Source organism: Phytophthora cinnamomi (genome assembly GCF_018691715.1).
Source record: "Phytophthora cinnamomi strain GKB4 chromosome Unknown Contig53, whole genome shotgun sequence".
Classification (NCBI taxonomy): Eukaryota; Oomycota; class Peronosporomycetes; order Peronosporales; family Peronosporaceae; genus Phytophthora; species Phytophthora cinnamomi.
The window spans coordinates 1,209,719-1,225,945 of record NW_027150986.1 but is presented as its reverse complement, the minus strand read 5'-3'; the positions used below and the strand labels follow the sequence as shown (position 1 = coordinate 1,225,945).

Below are 16,227 nucleotides of genomic sequence, written 5' to 3'. Positions count from 1 at the left end.
ACAGTTAGCGCTTGAGTTTTTCTACGCAGCACAGTGCGATGAAGCTGCACGAGGCCGAGTGGTAGCTGACGAACTGCTAGCAAATTTGAACAAGGATACAGAAGCTGGAAGCAGCAACCAGCTTTTAGCTGCGGTTTTCACCCGTGATGTTCTGGAAAAAGTCTTCGGGTCGGAGCAAACCCTGCACTGGCAGCAACTGTTGCTGAGACTTGAAGAGCTGAGCGAAGAACTTCACCAGCACCTCACGTTTGTGTCGGCTCGATTACCGCCCGGTGTGGCGCAAATGTTGAACGCATTGTTCGTATCTCTTGACACGGCTGAGGATGGTATCGTTCCATTCCACACGTTTCTCGATCGTCTCCAGACCGCAAATTCGGACTTCAGCAACCGTAGATCCTCTGCTGCGTCGTACACCCAAGGCCTTTGCTCCACGCTGCAGCGCGTATTAAACCGAGTTAGTTACCACTCGCTCACATGGACAGAGGTTCTTACGCTGGGGGCTAATTGTCATCTTCGAGTTCCCGCTAACGTTGAAGGCCCCGAATCTGACGACGACAGCCCTCCAGTGCTGCTAGCGCGAGTGAAGCTCCTCCTAAGTCGAGTTTATCTCCGACGAGGACAACTCGAAGAGGCCGTGCGCTATGCTCAAGTGGCAGTAGTAGCTAGAGAAAAAATTAACGCTGACAGCAGCGACTTGGTACAGTTTTACCTAGTAGCGGCCGAAGCTCAAGCGAGACGTGGTCGCCAGCTCCGAGTTCTTGGTCAACAAGCCCGTCGAGATCGCGCCGAACGCTGGCTGAAGACGACCGAGGGCTCTCGCCATCTGCGATCTCGCGCACTGGAAGAAGTGGAACTTGCGAGCGGCAGTGGCGATCCGTTGTTGTCGAAGAAAGAGGCTGAGGCTCGAGCTAGAACGGTTTTGATTCAGGAACTCACGATCTCGCCTCCGCCATTGACATTGAGCGCTAATCGTCCTGGTAACGACTATGAGGCTTCTGCTCGTTCGTTAATGGATGACGCACTGGAAAATTGCAGCAAAGCCTGGGCACTCCAGGAGCGGCACTTTGGTCGTGATCATGTCACCACTGCAGCTGTACACGTCAGCTTGGCACAAGTGCATCTCCTGCGGAGTGGCAACGAGGACCGAACAACTAGCTCTGAAGAAGCGAAAGCCGCAATTACGGAGGCGATCCGCTGCTTCTCTGCGGCGATCGACATTTACGAGAATGCCTGCAGCGGAGCAGTGCCAGCGTCAGCTTTCCTTCGTATCGAACTCGCCAAATTGTACCAACAAGACCAGCTGAAACAAGACAACGCACGCTCCGAGTACGAACTTGTCGCTCGATTCTTCGCAACTTTTTCCAGCGAGTTCGCGGGCTCTGAAAGTACAAAGCGAGAATGCTCCGCCTTGGGGTTGGACGCTTTCCGACAATGGATCACTCTTAGTCGCAGCGGCTCCAACGCTTCGCTTGAGGATCAGCGGGTAGTTCTAGCTGAGATGTACAGCGTCAGTGTCAACGGATATGGCGAGTTCTCGTTGGAAGCTTGTGAAAGTGCTGCGGAACTCGCGCGAATGCTGCACCGCATTGCAATCTCGAGAGAAGGTCAACGAGCACCACAAAGGGAGAACCACGACAAACTACGTACCGCTACCAAGTTACTGAGGACCGCCACCTACATCGCTGAAAGTCTGCTAGGTGCCAACGATCGTCGATCGCGTAAGCTCCGCAAAGACGCCAACGAGGTAGAGACACAGATGCGATCGATGCTCGCTGGTGGGCAGGAAGATGTTAGTGGTGGCCACGAATGGCTTACCATCTAAGCATGAGGTCGAATTGCGAAGTACAAAATACATTCGAAAGGCATCACAGTATTACGTGTAATGTACTTGTAGTTTTACGTGCTAAGAGATAGCAATAGCGCAGTGCCACGACGCGTCCAGAGGTCAGGAGTCTTGCCAGGTCCTACCTTCAGATCCACAGCAATCATGAACGACGGACGCTCGCGTGTTCCTGTGCGCAGCGGATACATATACAGTGGGCAGCTGTACAATCCCTTAGCCGACTTCTTCTTGGCTTCCACAGGACGGAAGTGCAAGATAGGCATGCCGCAATGCAGCTCCATCGGGTTCGGCTCCGCGAGACAGTCATGGTCGAAGTCCCAGCGGGCGCCTTCGAGGATTAGTCCTTTGATGTAGGCGCCGTCCTTAGGCCCCGTCGGTAGTGCATTCTCGCCTTGGTTCAAGACGATAAACTCCCAATTCAGCGAGTCGATCGCCAGTCCGTTCTTACGGGCCGCTGTCTGGAGCAGCGCCGTCAGGAAACCTGTCGGGTATGTGAAGCCCGTGAGCCAGAACACGGGAGGCTGCATTTGGTTTGCCCAGCGATCCATTTGCTCGCAGCGAAGCTTCAGGTCCTGCGTCCATGGTCCTAGCGGCTTCAGTGACGGGTAACAAAAGCTCCAGGCCTTGGGCACTGCGCCGATAAGCAGCGCGTTGTAGACAGCTTCGAGTTCTGGCGTGATAACCACGGATCCCTGAATACCTTTCTCCAGAGCACGAGCCGACGAACTGATGGTCGCCAGCAGCTTGTTGTATCGCTCGAGCTCCTGCATGAGTACAGTCTTCAGCGCATCGGGATCGCTTCGTGCAGTCAAACCAGCCTTGATATTTGCGAGGTCGAATACGTCTGGCACCGTTTCTCGCAGCGTCTGCAGTAGTCCTAGAACGGTGTCATCGTTGCCACTACCACCTTCAGCCACATCTAGCGCCTGCAATGACAGGATAGTGGCCAGAAGCTCGCGTCCATCGTCGATCTGTGACGCGATCTGAGCGTTCGGGTGCTGGCCAAACGCTGCAGGCGGATCGTCCAAAGGTAGCTGCCGAATGTACTCGACGTATGAAGTTAGTTCACCATCGTCTGGAACGAAGTAGTATTCCGAGTCGGACAACGGCATGTTGTCCACGGTTAGCACATTCTCGGAGAAGAACTGGGAGATGTACACGAGCATGAGGCGACGGTCCCAATCGTCTGTCACGCGGCCGCCGTAGTTGGCTTGAGCAATTAGATACTTTAGTGCATCCCACGGAGTATCCTCGTATTCGTCCAGATAAATGGCGAGAACGTCCTCGCTGATGGCGAAGTCCGACTCGTTGAAGTCGTACGGGATATTCCAGCCGAGATTGTTGAACTTGCGCCGCTCGAGCAGCAACGAGTGGAACCAGCACAAGCAGAACAGCAGTCGCTTGTACTTCTTAACCTGTCGGCATCGTGCGAACTTGTCCGGGGTGATCGTGTTGTACAGACGTATTAGGTTCGCCTTCAATCCACGTGGTGGTTCCGTGGTCATCTTGATGCCGCGCTGCAAAATGGCAATGGGGAACTTGGGGTTCGGACTGCTTGTGAGCCATAATCTAAACTGTGGATTAATTGGTCCTGCTGGAGCTGGTGCAGCCGCACAGAAATTGTCGATAAGTTTCTCCAGCGTAGGTGCCCAGCTGAGCATCAAGTGGCAGTTTGCTAGGAACACCCAGTTGCCTGCATCTAACCCGCGTGAAAGCATGGCCTCAGCCACACTGGCCTGGCCCTGCCCAAGCGCACAATTCTCCACCGTCTTATGCAGCGATTCAGCCAACGCGATAAGCGAATTCGTAGGGTCTACTCCGGGGGATAGCACGAAGATGAGCGGTGTCTTGTAGTTTGAGGTTTCGTAGATTGCCTTCAAGTCGAAAGGTGGTGGATCCACAAATTGCGCTCCGAGGTGAGTAGCCGTGAACCGGGCAGCTTGGATGCTGAGCCGATCAGGACGAATGCATCGAAGCAATAGCATCCGCTGCAATTCGTTGCATTTTCCCTCCCAGTCCCCTGGCAGCGCCTCGATTTCTGGAGTGCTGCTCTGGTACCATGATTTCCAGCCCTTCAAAGTCTGTTCAAAGGAGCTAATGATGCCGTGGAACGCAGAGAGTTTGTTGAGCTCCACGATGCTTGCCCATGCGCCGTCAGAGAGGAATTCACTGGCAACATTGGTCACCTTTTCTTCTTGAGCAAGAACGTTACCACCCTTCAGCAAGAAGTCGTACTCGTCGTGCGGGAGTTTGTTTACGCTTTGCAGTACGCGCGCGCACATTTGCAGCGAGAAGAGCAGCTTGTGGCGCTCAAAAAGCCCACGACACGCGTAAGCGTACACAGCGTACGTGTGGTAGTCGTTGATAGCGCTAATTCTCTCCGTGAGCTCTTCACTAAGCGCGCCCTGGTTCTTAAGACTTCGACTTTTTACAATCGAGTCCTGGAATAGTGCCACATATGCATCCAACGAAAACTGGTACATCGGATCCACATTTGTCATGTCGTTGAGCACGAAATACAGCGTTGAAGAACGCAATGCCACGCGAGCGTAGCCCATACGAGCAGCGTCAATTTTCTTTTCAGTCTCTTCGCTAATCACAAGCTGCATGGAAACCTCTTCGGATGTTGTCTTGGACGCGTTCAGAGTTGTTACAAGCTGTTCATCGTCCAGAAGCGAGCCTTTCGCTGCCGAGAGCAAGCGCAGAATCTCGTTTTCGAGGTCGATAAGCTTCTTTTTGGCCGCTGCCACACGCATCACAAGGTCGGATTTCTGCTCCTCCAGCGCTGGTTCCTCTAGCTGAACAGCGATACCGAGGAGTTGAGCCTCAAGTCCTTGCTCCTTCACGACGAAATTCACGATGGTCGTCTTCGTTGATACTTCTGGCGTGTAGTGAGGATTGTGGAGCTTCGTGGTGAGATAGAAGCGGAATTCGCGGTTGTAGTCAAGCTCCTTATCACCCAGACGGAGAACTTCACGGTTTCCCACCTTAATGATACTCTTCGTGAGAACTGGTTCGAGGCTCGGATCCAATTCCTCCAAGATATCTTGCATTAACACGGGGGAGCCGAAGCGAATGCCATTCTCAAGCTTTCGTAAGAGATCCTTCATCATCGGGTCTACAACTTCGAGTCGTGAGCCTTCCATCGCCTTAATCCACTTGTTTGCCTGCCCTTGAGGGTCGATCATGAGTGGCCACCGTTTGCCTCGCGTTGTGATCACACCGTTCTCTGTGGAGAGCGGATCGCGCGGAAGGCCGTGCGCATTCCAACTACGTACATCTGTAGGGTCAGCCAAGAAATCAATGAAAGTGAACTTTGGCGATAATGGAAGGGCTTGTTGCGTTACACGATTCATCCACGTATCTACGAGTGACCCACGGTAGAATGTGTCAAATGGACCTGCGTAAGAGATAAAAGCAGCGGCTACAAGTGCATCGCCCACGACATTTTGAAGACTAGCGTTTTTATCAGCGATTGAGCCTTCCCAACGCTCGCGTTCACCAGCAAGTCCTTTAACCAGTTGTTCGGCGCGCGAAAGTTTCAGCTCCAGCAACTCAGCTTCTTCACGCAGTGCGTTCTTCTCGGACACGCTGGTATCATACTGATTCTTCAGTGCCTCCACCTTCTCTGTGACCTCCTGGAGTTTCTCCTTTGCTACCTGCAAATCTTTCTGCTTGACTGCCAATGCCTGTTGCGATTTTCGCAAAACCTCCTTCTTAGGAGCGACGACGCGGAAAACTCCGGAGTAACACTCCATCGCCAGCACCCATGAGCACAGAGCTCCTGCTGCTGACGACACCTTTCTCACCATATCTGCGTTGAATGCTGGTTTTGAAGTGTACTTCTTAAGCGCAGTCACCGTCTTGTCACGAATGGAGTCCTTGTCGAACGTCTTGATCTGCTGCAGGAAACTCACATCATTCATCTTAGTCTTGGCCGATGCCCACGTCGGCGGCAAACCGAAAAGAATCATCACTGCACACATGACCATCGACACCGCTTCGGGTGGCTGTGTGTACACTTTGACTTCTGCGATAGCTTTTTTGTCTAGATTCTCCACTTCCTGCATAGCTCGTTGCAGCGCTGGGAGAGCCTCATCCAAATCCTTTTGTGCATCATCAGCGATCTTCTTCGTCTCGGCCTCCTCTTTTGCAATACGCTCGCTGTCCGCTTCCACCTGCTTTCGCTGCTCATCAGCAACTCGACGCTCCGATACGATAACTACAAGCAAGTCGCTGCAGTCCTTGTTTTTCTGAGCGACAACGATTTTACGCTGCTCAAGTTGCTTAGACATTTCCTCTACTTGCAATCGAGACTCTTCAAGCTTGGCCAAACCGTTCTTGAGCTTGTCGCGGGTATCACGGATTGTCGCTGCCTTCTCCGAGAGCAACTCTACATAGCCTGTGACTAGAGACAAATAGTTGGTAGGGGTAACATAGTTGTGGCGCTTCATACGAGCCAGCACTTGTGACGACGCAAGCATTACACTGCTGTGAACCACAGCAAAGACAGCTGCAATCTTGGGGCGCTGAGGCTCCGCAGCTACATTTTTCTCCTCGAGGAACTTCATACCGACCTCTTGAAGAGCATCCAAAGGCCATTCATTGAACCAGTCGATATTGGTGTTGTTGACGAGGGACGGGAACTGTCGGCACCGGTTGCAAAAGCCTTTACCAATAGGGCTAAAGGCCAGGACTACGTGCAGGTTGCGGCGGACTTCGCTGATGAAGAAGTTCCACAGTGATTCCTTCGTTTCACGTATACCCTGCGAACGCGCTCTCAAGCGAACTCCATCGAGGATACCTGCTTGTTCGTCCTTCTCAAACAGTCCAGGAATTTCACCACTGCTTAGAATATTGTTGAGGTCCTCAACGAACGACTCACTCTTGATCTGCGTGTCGCTGAACAGGAACACAGTCTTTTGTTGCTGAAGCCCCACTTGGGTGTAAAGTTTCTTGATATCCTCGTGGAACTCGAGGCTGCGGTAGTTCTTGCCCACTTCAATCTGGAATACTTTGAAGCCACCCATAAACGCCGCTAGCTTCGTCAAAGATTGACGGCCACTGCCACCAACGCCCACCAAAAGTAAATTACCGCGCATCGTCATGAGCTGACGGTGGATGCGCAGGATATGCATGAGTGCATCGCTGAACATCACGAGATTCATAGGCACAAAGCCTGGTTCCGCATTGTGGTTCTCCAGCTGCTCTTCTACGAAACTCTTCAGCATCTTCATGTCCATGACTTCTGCGTATCTCGCACTCCCCTCATCGGCGCCTGGAGTTGTGGAGAAGATGTACGTGAACAGGGGCCCATTTTCCTTCAGTTGTTCGGGAGCTGAGGACAATAAGCGCCCCCAATCTGTCTGGAAGTGCACACCTAGCAGATCATCAAGTTTCTTCTTGAACGTTTGGCGATCTTCGTAACTGGTGAGTCGGTCTGAAAACACTCGGAGGCTCTCGTGCATCCACAGCCGTAGCATACCATCCCGGCTTGCAACGTTATGCTTGTCAGCAAGCAAAACCCCCTGAATCACTCTAGCCATATCGCGTAAATTGAACAGATAGTGGCAATTCGCAGGGGTGGGTAAGAATTGCTCCAGCACATTCTGGTACAGCTGGATGGTGGCAGCGACCAGAGGCACACCCAGTGGCTTAATCTCATCGTCGAAATCGGACAGCTTAGGTACAAGCATGGTCTCGAATATACGTTTCAGCTGCGCTTGCTCGGGGATCGTCATGTTGATCAAGTTGAAGCGGCTTTGGAAGCGAGAGCTGATGACAGATCTGCCACCTCCCGGAGGCCCCATCGCTGCAACGAACTGCATGTCGATGAAGTATTTGAGAGTCTGTTTCTTGCGGTCGTACCAGCAGCTGTAGTCAACCCATTGCCGCAGCAGCTCCAATGGTGGCTGCGATCCAAACAAGTCTTTCGTTGGCATGTTCATGTCATCAATGAAAGTCACTAATTTCTTGCCTCCGACAGGGCCGAATCGATTCAGTGAGCGCTTCTCCATGACGTTTTCAATCATGTCCTGTGTCGTTGCAGACGATGTCGCAGACGAGAAGTTCATCACCAGCACGTTGTATGCATCGCTTAGAGCTTCAATCTCTCGCTCTATGACAGTGGTCTTTCCCACTCCAGTTTCACCGACGAGAAGCGTGTGAATGCCAGACGTGAGCATCGTCTGGAGTAGGAACCCGTAACGTAACGTGTCTATCGTTGGCACCATGATTTTGTGGAACGGTGTGTTTGGCGCGATACGGAAGTTTGGCGGCAACTTCTCGTCCCAAAGCTTGAACTCACGACTTGAAGGCTCCACAAAGAAATCATACGCAGTTTTGAGAGGTGGGTAAACGGAATCAATATCACGCAGGAAGAAGTCGAACTTCTTGCGTCCCTCCTCGTTAGCAGCAGCCATGACACTCCACGTCATGCAAAATAAGAACCATTTTTCAACTGCGACGGCGAATTTGTCTCTGCATGTGGCCAAGTCCACGCCATTCTCAACCGTGGCTAATGCATTGTAGAGGTTGCAGAAGGATTTGACACTGTTGAAGGTGGTCACCGGAATCAGTTCCGTCACCTCCGAGGTCTTGAATCGAAGTACCTTTTCCATGTATTTATCAAACAAAGCCTGGAGTACGTCGCGCTCTTCTTGGATGTGGATTGTTGTAGTAAGCCACGTCTGAATAAAAGGACGCCAACCAAGGTCTTCAACATCCATGTACACCATTCCTGCGCGGCTGACAGTGGCAGGAGAAGCCACCGCTAGGTCCTGCACCTCAAACATGAGCGCCATCGACGGGCTCATGCTAATTCGATCGCCGTTGATCAACGTCAAGACTTTGTTGTCATCCATGACACTGTTCATACTTTCAATCCATAGCGTGTCCACAGGTCCATCCAACATGATCCACTTCTCCTCCGCTTTCTCATCGGCTGCGAGGTTCCGAAAAATGGCTGACAAGATGCCGTCGATCCACTCAAACGTCGATAGGTCGTACACTCCGTAAATCTCGTTCAGAGAAATCGACTTTGGATTCAGCACCTGCACTCTTACGGGCATGTATCCGGGCACTCCCTCTTTCGCCAGCGATGTCTTTGCAGCCATCAGAGTCTTCCAAATCGTTGTCTTTCCTGCCATTGTTTGGCCTACGATCATGTTGCAGTGGCGTGTCACCTGAGACTCATAGAGCTGGATAGTCTTAAACACAATCACTGGGTGCACCTGGAGTTTGTGCTCTAACAACGCGTGCTCGATGTTGCCTTGGAGCTTACCATAGTCTGTCACTGGAAGCTCAATCGAAGGGAACAGGTCTCCTAGTAGCAAGCGGAAGAGCACTGCATCTTCTCGGATGAATTTCGGCATATTCATGTCACGCAGTGCACGCAATAAGATATTTTCTTCCTGCAGGTTGGGATCCTCGCGTTTCAAGGTACCTGCCATGTTAAGCACCGCTTTCAAACTACGCAGGCCAAAATCGTAGTGATCCTGCTTGCTCAGCTGCTGAATCATCAACCCGTAGAGCGTGGTCGTTTTCTTCGCGAGGACCTTAGCATCACGGAATCCTTCAGCTTGAAGCATGACTTCAGCAATCAATGCCAAATCTGGCACCATCATAGCACAAGGGCGCATCAACGCTTTGAGGTTATCCGGTAACTCTGTTCGCCCGGCGTAACCTGGATTCATCGTGATAAAAATGCCCATATTGAAGTTCACCCGCATCAGCGAGCCAAGGAACATAACCTGGGTTTGTCTAGCTGTCAGGGCCTGCATGATCGTCAGAACCTGCTGCGCAACGACGGAGAGCACCTCAATCTCGATACGGTTAAACTCATCGAAACATCCCCAGCCACCGGACTGCACAAGTCCAGCAAACATGCGGCCAACTGACTTGTAATCCAAACCATCGCTACAGTTGAAGACAATGACGTACTTCGCCAGATTCTTGCCCAAATCCTTCACGGTCTCCGTTTTTCCAGTTCCAGCAGGGCCGAGCGGGTTGCCACCTCTGTTTAGATGCAGAGCTGTTGTCATCGTGAGGACGCATCGATCCGTCAATGGTGTGATCACAAGTCGACCATTGTTGCCTTGGTACTCGTACGAGTACTGCAACGAAGTGACCGTCTGCTTGACCTCACAAATGCCGGATTCGCCCAACTCCTTGTTGAAGTAAAACCGAAGCTGCATCAGCCAGTCGAAATCGTTTACACTCTTACAATTCTGCTTGACCAGACGATCAATGACATCACGCGAGTGGATTTCAATAGTGATGAGCGCCACAACTTTCTTGCGATCGGTCGATGAAAGCTGCCCTCGCACCATATCTGCAAGTTTGTTAAGGTAAGAGATCCACTTCTTCTTCAGCTGTTTTAAGGCCTTCTTATCTCCTTTAGCCACCTCATTCAACGCCTTGATGCATTCGTTGGTCCAGGCAGTTTGACCACACGTGATCAGTAGCTGACCTGGAAAGTCCTTGATCCATTTCTCCTTCTTACCTTTGTAGCCCACTATGCATTGCGCAAATATCTTCTCCAGGGTGTTGACCATAGCGGCTTCGATGCGTAATAGCCACCCTTCCACTGCGCCAGCGACCACCACATTAGATGCGAACATAACTTGCTCACCGCATGGGGAGTTCATTCCAAGAGCCTCGAAGGTCGTGTTTCCACGAGCACCAGGAGGAATGAGGTTCAGCGTCTTGATGGCTTCGAAACACTTCTTGATATGCTTCTGCACTTGATCTGGATCCTTTTGGTGCCCAAGAATCTCAAGCAAGTCATCATTCGACAGGAAGTAGAACCGCGGAAACAGCATTCGTTTCGTCTCGAGATACTGGTCCAGACACTTTTGGATCTGATCCAGCTTCTCCTGCATTGCCATCAGTGTCTCCAGCACGCCTGCCTCCTGAGTAGCTGACAGTGCATTTTTCGTTTTGGCCATCCCCTCCGTTACTCGGCAGTAGGCTGTATTGACCTCGTCAAACAATTGGCTCTCTAGCGGCAATTGCTTGCGGATATCCTCAGACGCCATGAAGATACTTTCCAGGTAAATCCAGCAGCGTTGCACACCCAACAGTGTTTCGATGACTTCGGACAAATGGGATAGCGCTTTCTCCCAGTACAGGATCCGCGTATCGAAAGACCCAAAGAATGGCGAAGCCTTCATTGTGGATAGCTGCACCTGGTCATCTTCAAGTGCCGTGAATAAGTCATCCGCAGACCGGATCTTATAATACACTCCCTTGTACTCTGTGATATCAACGTCGATGGCAGCCCAACGCTTCTCGATAGTGTCAAGTGTTTGCTCGATAGACAACTCTTTACCTGCATTACTTGACAACGTGCTAATGAACTCAGCGTGCAAATGAAATCCAAGAGAAAACACGCGTTCCAATGTGAAGCTTGTTGATTCAGTGTCGAAAGTCTTCCCCATTTCTTCTTTTAGCTGTGCCCAATGACGTGCGCGCAGGGCAGGGCTCTTGAGATCCTGGATCAAGGGTAAAGTCTGCCGAAACTGCTCGATCTTCGTTTTCATAGAGCTCCACACCGTCCAGCTCTTCATATCTTTTCCGTATTTGACCACCTTCTTGAAAAACTGTGCGGCGGTTGACTCCATCGTCTCCACTTCGATTTCGTAGAACACTTTGTTTTTCCATGAAGCCCACACTATTTCCCATTCGTCGGTAAGTGCCCAGATCTGCTGCAATAACTCGAGCTCCTTCTCTGTCTGTACAAACCCGTCGTTCTTAGATTCCTCGATGCCAAAAATCTCTAGGCCTTTCTTCAAAGCATTCTGGCGGGACCGTGTAGCTTCCATTTTCTTCTCAAACTCAGCCAGGATCTGGTGCGCTATCTTGGATTGCTGTTCGCCGGAGTAGGGTAGTGTTGCCTCTGCCTCAGTTCGCAGTTCTGACATGATATTGTTCAGGTCCGCCACGGAATCCTGCAGGCTTTGCTTCATGCTCACCTTGCACTTCTGCAGCATTGTATTTGCATCCACCAGCATCACTTCGTACGTCTCCCAGTTAGATTTCAGGTTAGCCAGGTCGCGTTGCTCTTCATCTGTAGTTTGCACATCAAACTCGGCCAAGAGATCATACTTGTGCTGTAACGGCTCAAAGCGCGCCACAACTCCAGGCATTCCATCCTTGATATCATGCAGAAGATGTATACTCTCGCTGAGGTGATCCAAATTCAGTGGTTTGATCTGAAGCTTTTGTGTGTTGTCCTTCATCATGTGCATGATCTCCCTCAGCTCGTCGTGGGCTGTCTGGTTCAATAGACCCGTAAGTTTGCCGATCCACTGGACTGTGTGTTCGACCAGACTTGCTTTGAGGAAATTGGTATCGATCTGGATGAAGTTGATCGTATTGGTCAGATCTTCGTTCTGGATACTAACCTGCTGTTCTCGGTACCGCTCGATATCGGCGCGGAACTGCTGCAGCGGTCTGTTGGCCTTAGCGTAACGACGGATGAATGCTTGCTTGTCTTGGTTCCACACAAGTTTGTACTTGTCCCAGTATCCCAGGTACTTCTGTAGTTCAGTTGCACTAGAAGACATCCCATTCATAATGTGCACAAGCACCTTCAGGATTTCTTCGTCGTTGAAAATTGATTGGTAGAAGTTGTTCACAACCACAGGGGACTCCGCCTTTTCCGCTGCATCGGCTGTTGAGTGAGCTTCGTCCTGATTTCTCGTGGGCTCGCCACTTGCAGTGTCAGGCGGTCGAACCTCTTCACTGCCACTAGCAACAGATTCTGATTTTCCGTCCCCTCCTGCCCCGTTGGCGCCTGAACTATCCGAGGTAGTTTGGTTATTACCATGGTGCCGAGGAAGCGACGCGACCAAGCGAGGTACGACCGAAATGACGTTGAAAATCTCCTTTGCAACCGTGTTCACCATTTGCGTGAGGTCGGCCATGAACGGTTTAAATTCCACCTTATTGTCTTCGAGCACGACATGGATCCGGAACAATGGGCGAGGATCGGTCTTGGCGTCACCGTTAATTGCTTTTGACAACTCCTGTAGCGACTTTTTCACGGACTGGCGTAGCGCATCCTCCAGCATTTTGTCCGAGCGTTCAACGAAGCGATTCCACTCCCGCTGCACTTCGGGTGGACCCGACGCAAAGTGCTCGTACGTCGCTGTCATCGTAGAACTAATCGTCTGGTACGCTTCACGTAGCTGCTTCTCGATGGTCTTCCGGTGGATCACTTGCTTCGCTTCAAAAACTCCATCATCGTAAATGGTATTGCGCTCGATAAAGATGTGCATCAACCCGCTGATCATCTTGCAGTTTTTCATCACGATGTCCTTGTTTTCCTGAAACTCTTGAACAATTTTGTACGTGGTTTCACAGTGTTTGCGGCAGTCAGCCACATACCACTCAACAATTCCTTTCGAGACCCACGTCAGCTTTTGGAGACCTGGTTGGATGCGACGATCCAGCTTGCGAATGATGTCTTCAAAGAGGCGTCGTTCAGTCGATGATAGCTCAAGCAAGATGCGGTTGTAGTCGCGCACGACTAGCATCACGTGTTCGCGCAGCACTCGCAGCTGTTCTTTCTGGTTGCAAATATCGTGAGCCATGTACGGGATTTGGATTTCTCCATTGAAGTACTGCCAATAGTGCACCTCCGTGAACAGGTTCAATAGTGGTCGATCAAAGTTGCAGTGAAGAAATCCCTTTTTCGCCCGCCCAATAAGTGTCTTCTCGGTGTTCTGGAGCGCGTTGTTGTCTTTGTTATGGGAGTTCAAATTCACGCTCGTCGGCGTGGCGTCTGGGTCCGATCCAGTCTTTGTCATCAACGGGTTCTCAAGTCGAGAATTCATGTTGGTATTTCCCAGCGCGTTTAAGTCTTCGATCCAGTCGTGATACTTGCGCTGAATGTACTCGTTAACGACAAGACGTAAGCCGTCGTATGCATTTTGAGCCTCGTCGCACTCTGCTGCATTAGAAGGATCAACCAGTTCTTGCAAACGGATGAGGTCGTCAGTAGCGCGCAGTAGCAGGCTTCGTGCCCACAAGGCCGCTCCAGCAAACTGAGGCTCCGTAGGGGATAACAGCGGCGCATGCTTGTTCTTTTCAAACAGGTTTCGGACGGACGCGATGTTGGCCTTGAACATGCCGAATATGTCGATCGTGCGCTTCTCGACGCAGCGCTTGATTGCCTCGCGCTGAGCGATCTTCTGGAAAGAGCGGATCATGTCGACCCCGGCGGCAACTGTGGAGATGCTTTCAAAGGCTCCGTTGATCACATTTTGTGTCATCGCCTCGAGATCCTTCATTCCATTCTTGAACGAGTTAAAGTCACTGTGCCAACTGGTATTCTTGACATCGAGGATGTCGTAGTCAAGCTGTCGTAGGCGGTCAACATGCCCCTCAAACTGTGCCTCAATGCCCCGCAAACTCTTGACGATATCCATGCCACGATTGCCTCCGAACGTGGGCAGGTCCTCGCGCTTCCCGCCTTTGCCCTTGCGAGCGAACTGAATCTGACCTTCGCACACTTCCAGTAGCTCTCGGCAGCGCTGCACAAACGCGTCAATCTGCGCGAAAATGCCCGTTTCGTCGAAGTTCCACCTCCGCTCAGGAGACGGCGCAGTGGCATTCACAGCATTGGAGGCTTTGCGGTAAATCTGCTTCCACGACACTCCGCATTGAATGCTCTGCTCCAAATGGTGAATGCTGGCTTCAACATTACCATCAAAGACATCCGAGAGCGAGATCATCTTGCAGCACACAATGATAATCTCGTTGCTCACCTTCCGCAACAAGCTCGTGATCCGATCCTCCGTGTTGTAATGACGCGAGTACATCCATATAAGCCGGATAAAGTTAAGCAGCTTCGGCAGCAGCAGCGGGATCTCGTCTGGCTGAGCACGTGCGATATCCTCGCACACGGGGCTAAGTTTCTGCAGGAAGCGGAGGTTGTCGTTCGCCTCTGTCGAACCCTGCTTGATGATCTGCGACAGCGTCTCAAAGGGCTGCAGGTACGAAGACTTGGCGGCGCGGAGGATCTCAACGATCTCCTTCACGCCCTCTCGGTTGAGCTGGTCCGTGATGCCCGATAGATCCTCCGTGCGGTGCTCCCAGAACTTGATCTCCTCGAGCGGGCCGGCGCCCTCCGCGTCGTGCGCGTTGTCCTGGTTGTTGATCACCTCCTTGATCTGCCGCGTCCAGTGGATGACCGTGGACTCAAGCTGCTGCACGAGGTCCTTGTCCTTGTAGTTGAATTTGTCTGGGTTCACGGGCGGCAGGTAGAGCACGGTTTTGCCGCAGCCGCGGCTCACGGTCTCCGTGAGGCTCGACATGAAGCGGAAGAACTGGCCCGTGAACTCCTTCTGCACGCTCTCGGGCCACGCCTTGTTGGCCTGCAGCCGCTGCAGGTAGAACCCGTTCATCAGGTGCAGCAGCGACGCGATGGCGTCCTTGTCCACGGTGCCGAACTGCAGCGCGTCCCGGATGTTGGTGGGCGTGACGAGCGCCTGCCCGTTCTTGACGAAGTACATGACGCTGCCGTTCACGCCGCGCGGCGCCGTGGTGGCCACCACCAGCGTGTCATTCTGCAGCGTCAGGAACAGCGCCGGCACGCTCGCGCTCTCCACGAACTCCTTGACAGTGGCCAGGTCCGCGGACGTCCAGGCCTTGGGCTGGTACCCGGGCAGCGTGATGCGCTCGCGGATCCACTGCACGATGAGCTCCACGTCCTCGAACGAGCTCATGCTGCTGCGAAGGCTGTCTACAGGATGGATATCTGCAGATCCGTCCGAGGGGCGGCGACTCGTTGGACGGTCGGTCACTCCTGGATGACGTCGCGGCTAGCAGACGAAAATGGCAATGCACACACACACGAAGAGGATCACAAAGTATGGATTCGCTCACCTGAACCAACCTCGTCGACAACAATTGTTAGCCCAATCAATCATTAGTTAGTTCAAGCCCTCATAGCAGCAGGGATGTCGCTGACATAGCAGATCAAACGGCGGTAGGTACGCGCACGTTCCAGATCGAGTTACAAGTCCGCACCTGCACTCGCGTCATCTCTCGGCTGTAGCACACGATAAAGAGCTTGTCGCGTTTTTCCAGATCTGAAGCAATTGCTCTCTCTCTCTCTGCACCAGTGGACAGTCGGAAATCGACCAAACAGAAATCGCTCAACGGAAGCGAGGAAGGGTCTGTACGGGTACAGCACCCGCTGTGTTCGTCCAATTCGTTGCCTTCCTTCAATAGCCCAATGCCCCAAAACTCCTTGTCGCATTGAATCGTGAAAGCAGTGAGTCCTGACGAGGCCAAACGGTACCAGCGTCTGCAGACGTCACAAAAGCGTCGATTGGCGTGCAGCGGTACGAAGCCAGGTAAAACTCAGTGTGCCA

General features: G+C 52.1%; 1 protein-coding gene across 1 annotated transcript; it reads right to left on the bottom strand.

The window, feature by feature from the left end:
- Positions 1-1,693: 1,693 nt before the first annotated feature.
- IUM83_00316 (dynein heavy chain) lies at positions 1,694-15,576 on the bottom strand (the record flags this gene model as incomplete). Its single annotated transcript, XM_067924078.1, has 2 exons — positions 1,694-1,818; positions 1,929-15,576. The coding sequence occupies 2 exons, from the start codon at positions 15,574-15,576 to the stop codon at positions 1,694-1,696; spliced, it is 13,773 nt and encodes a 4,590-aa protein (XP_067789325.1).
- Positions 15,577-16,227: the final 651 nt, after the last annotated feature.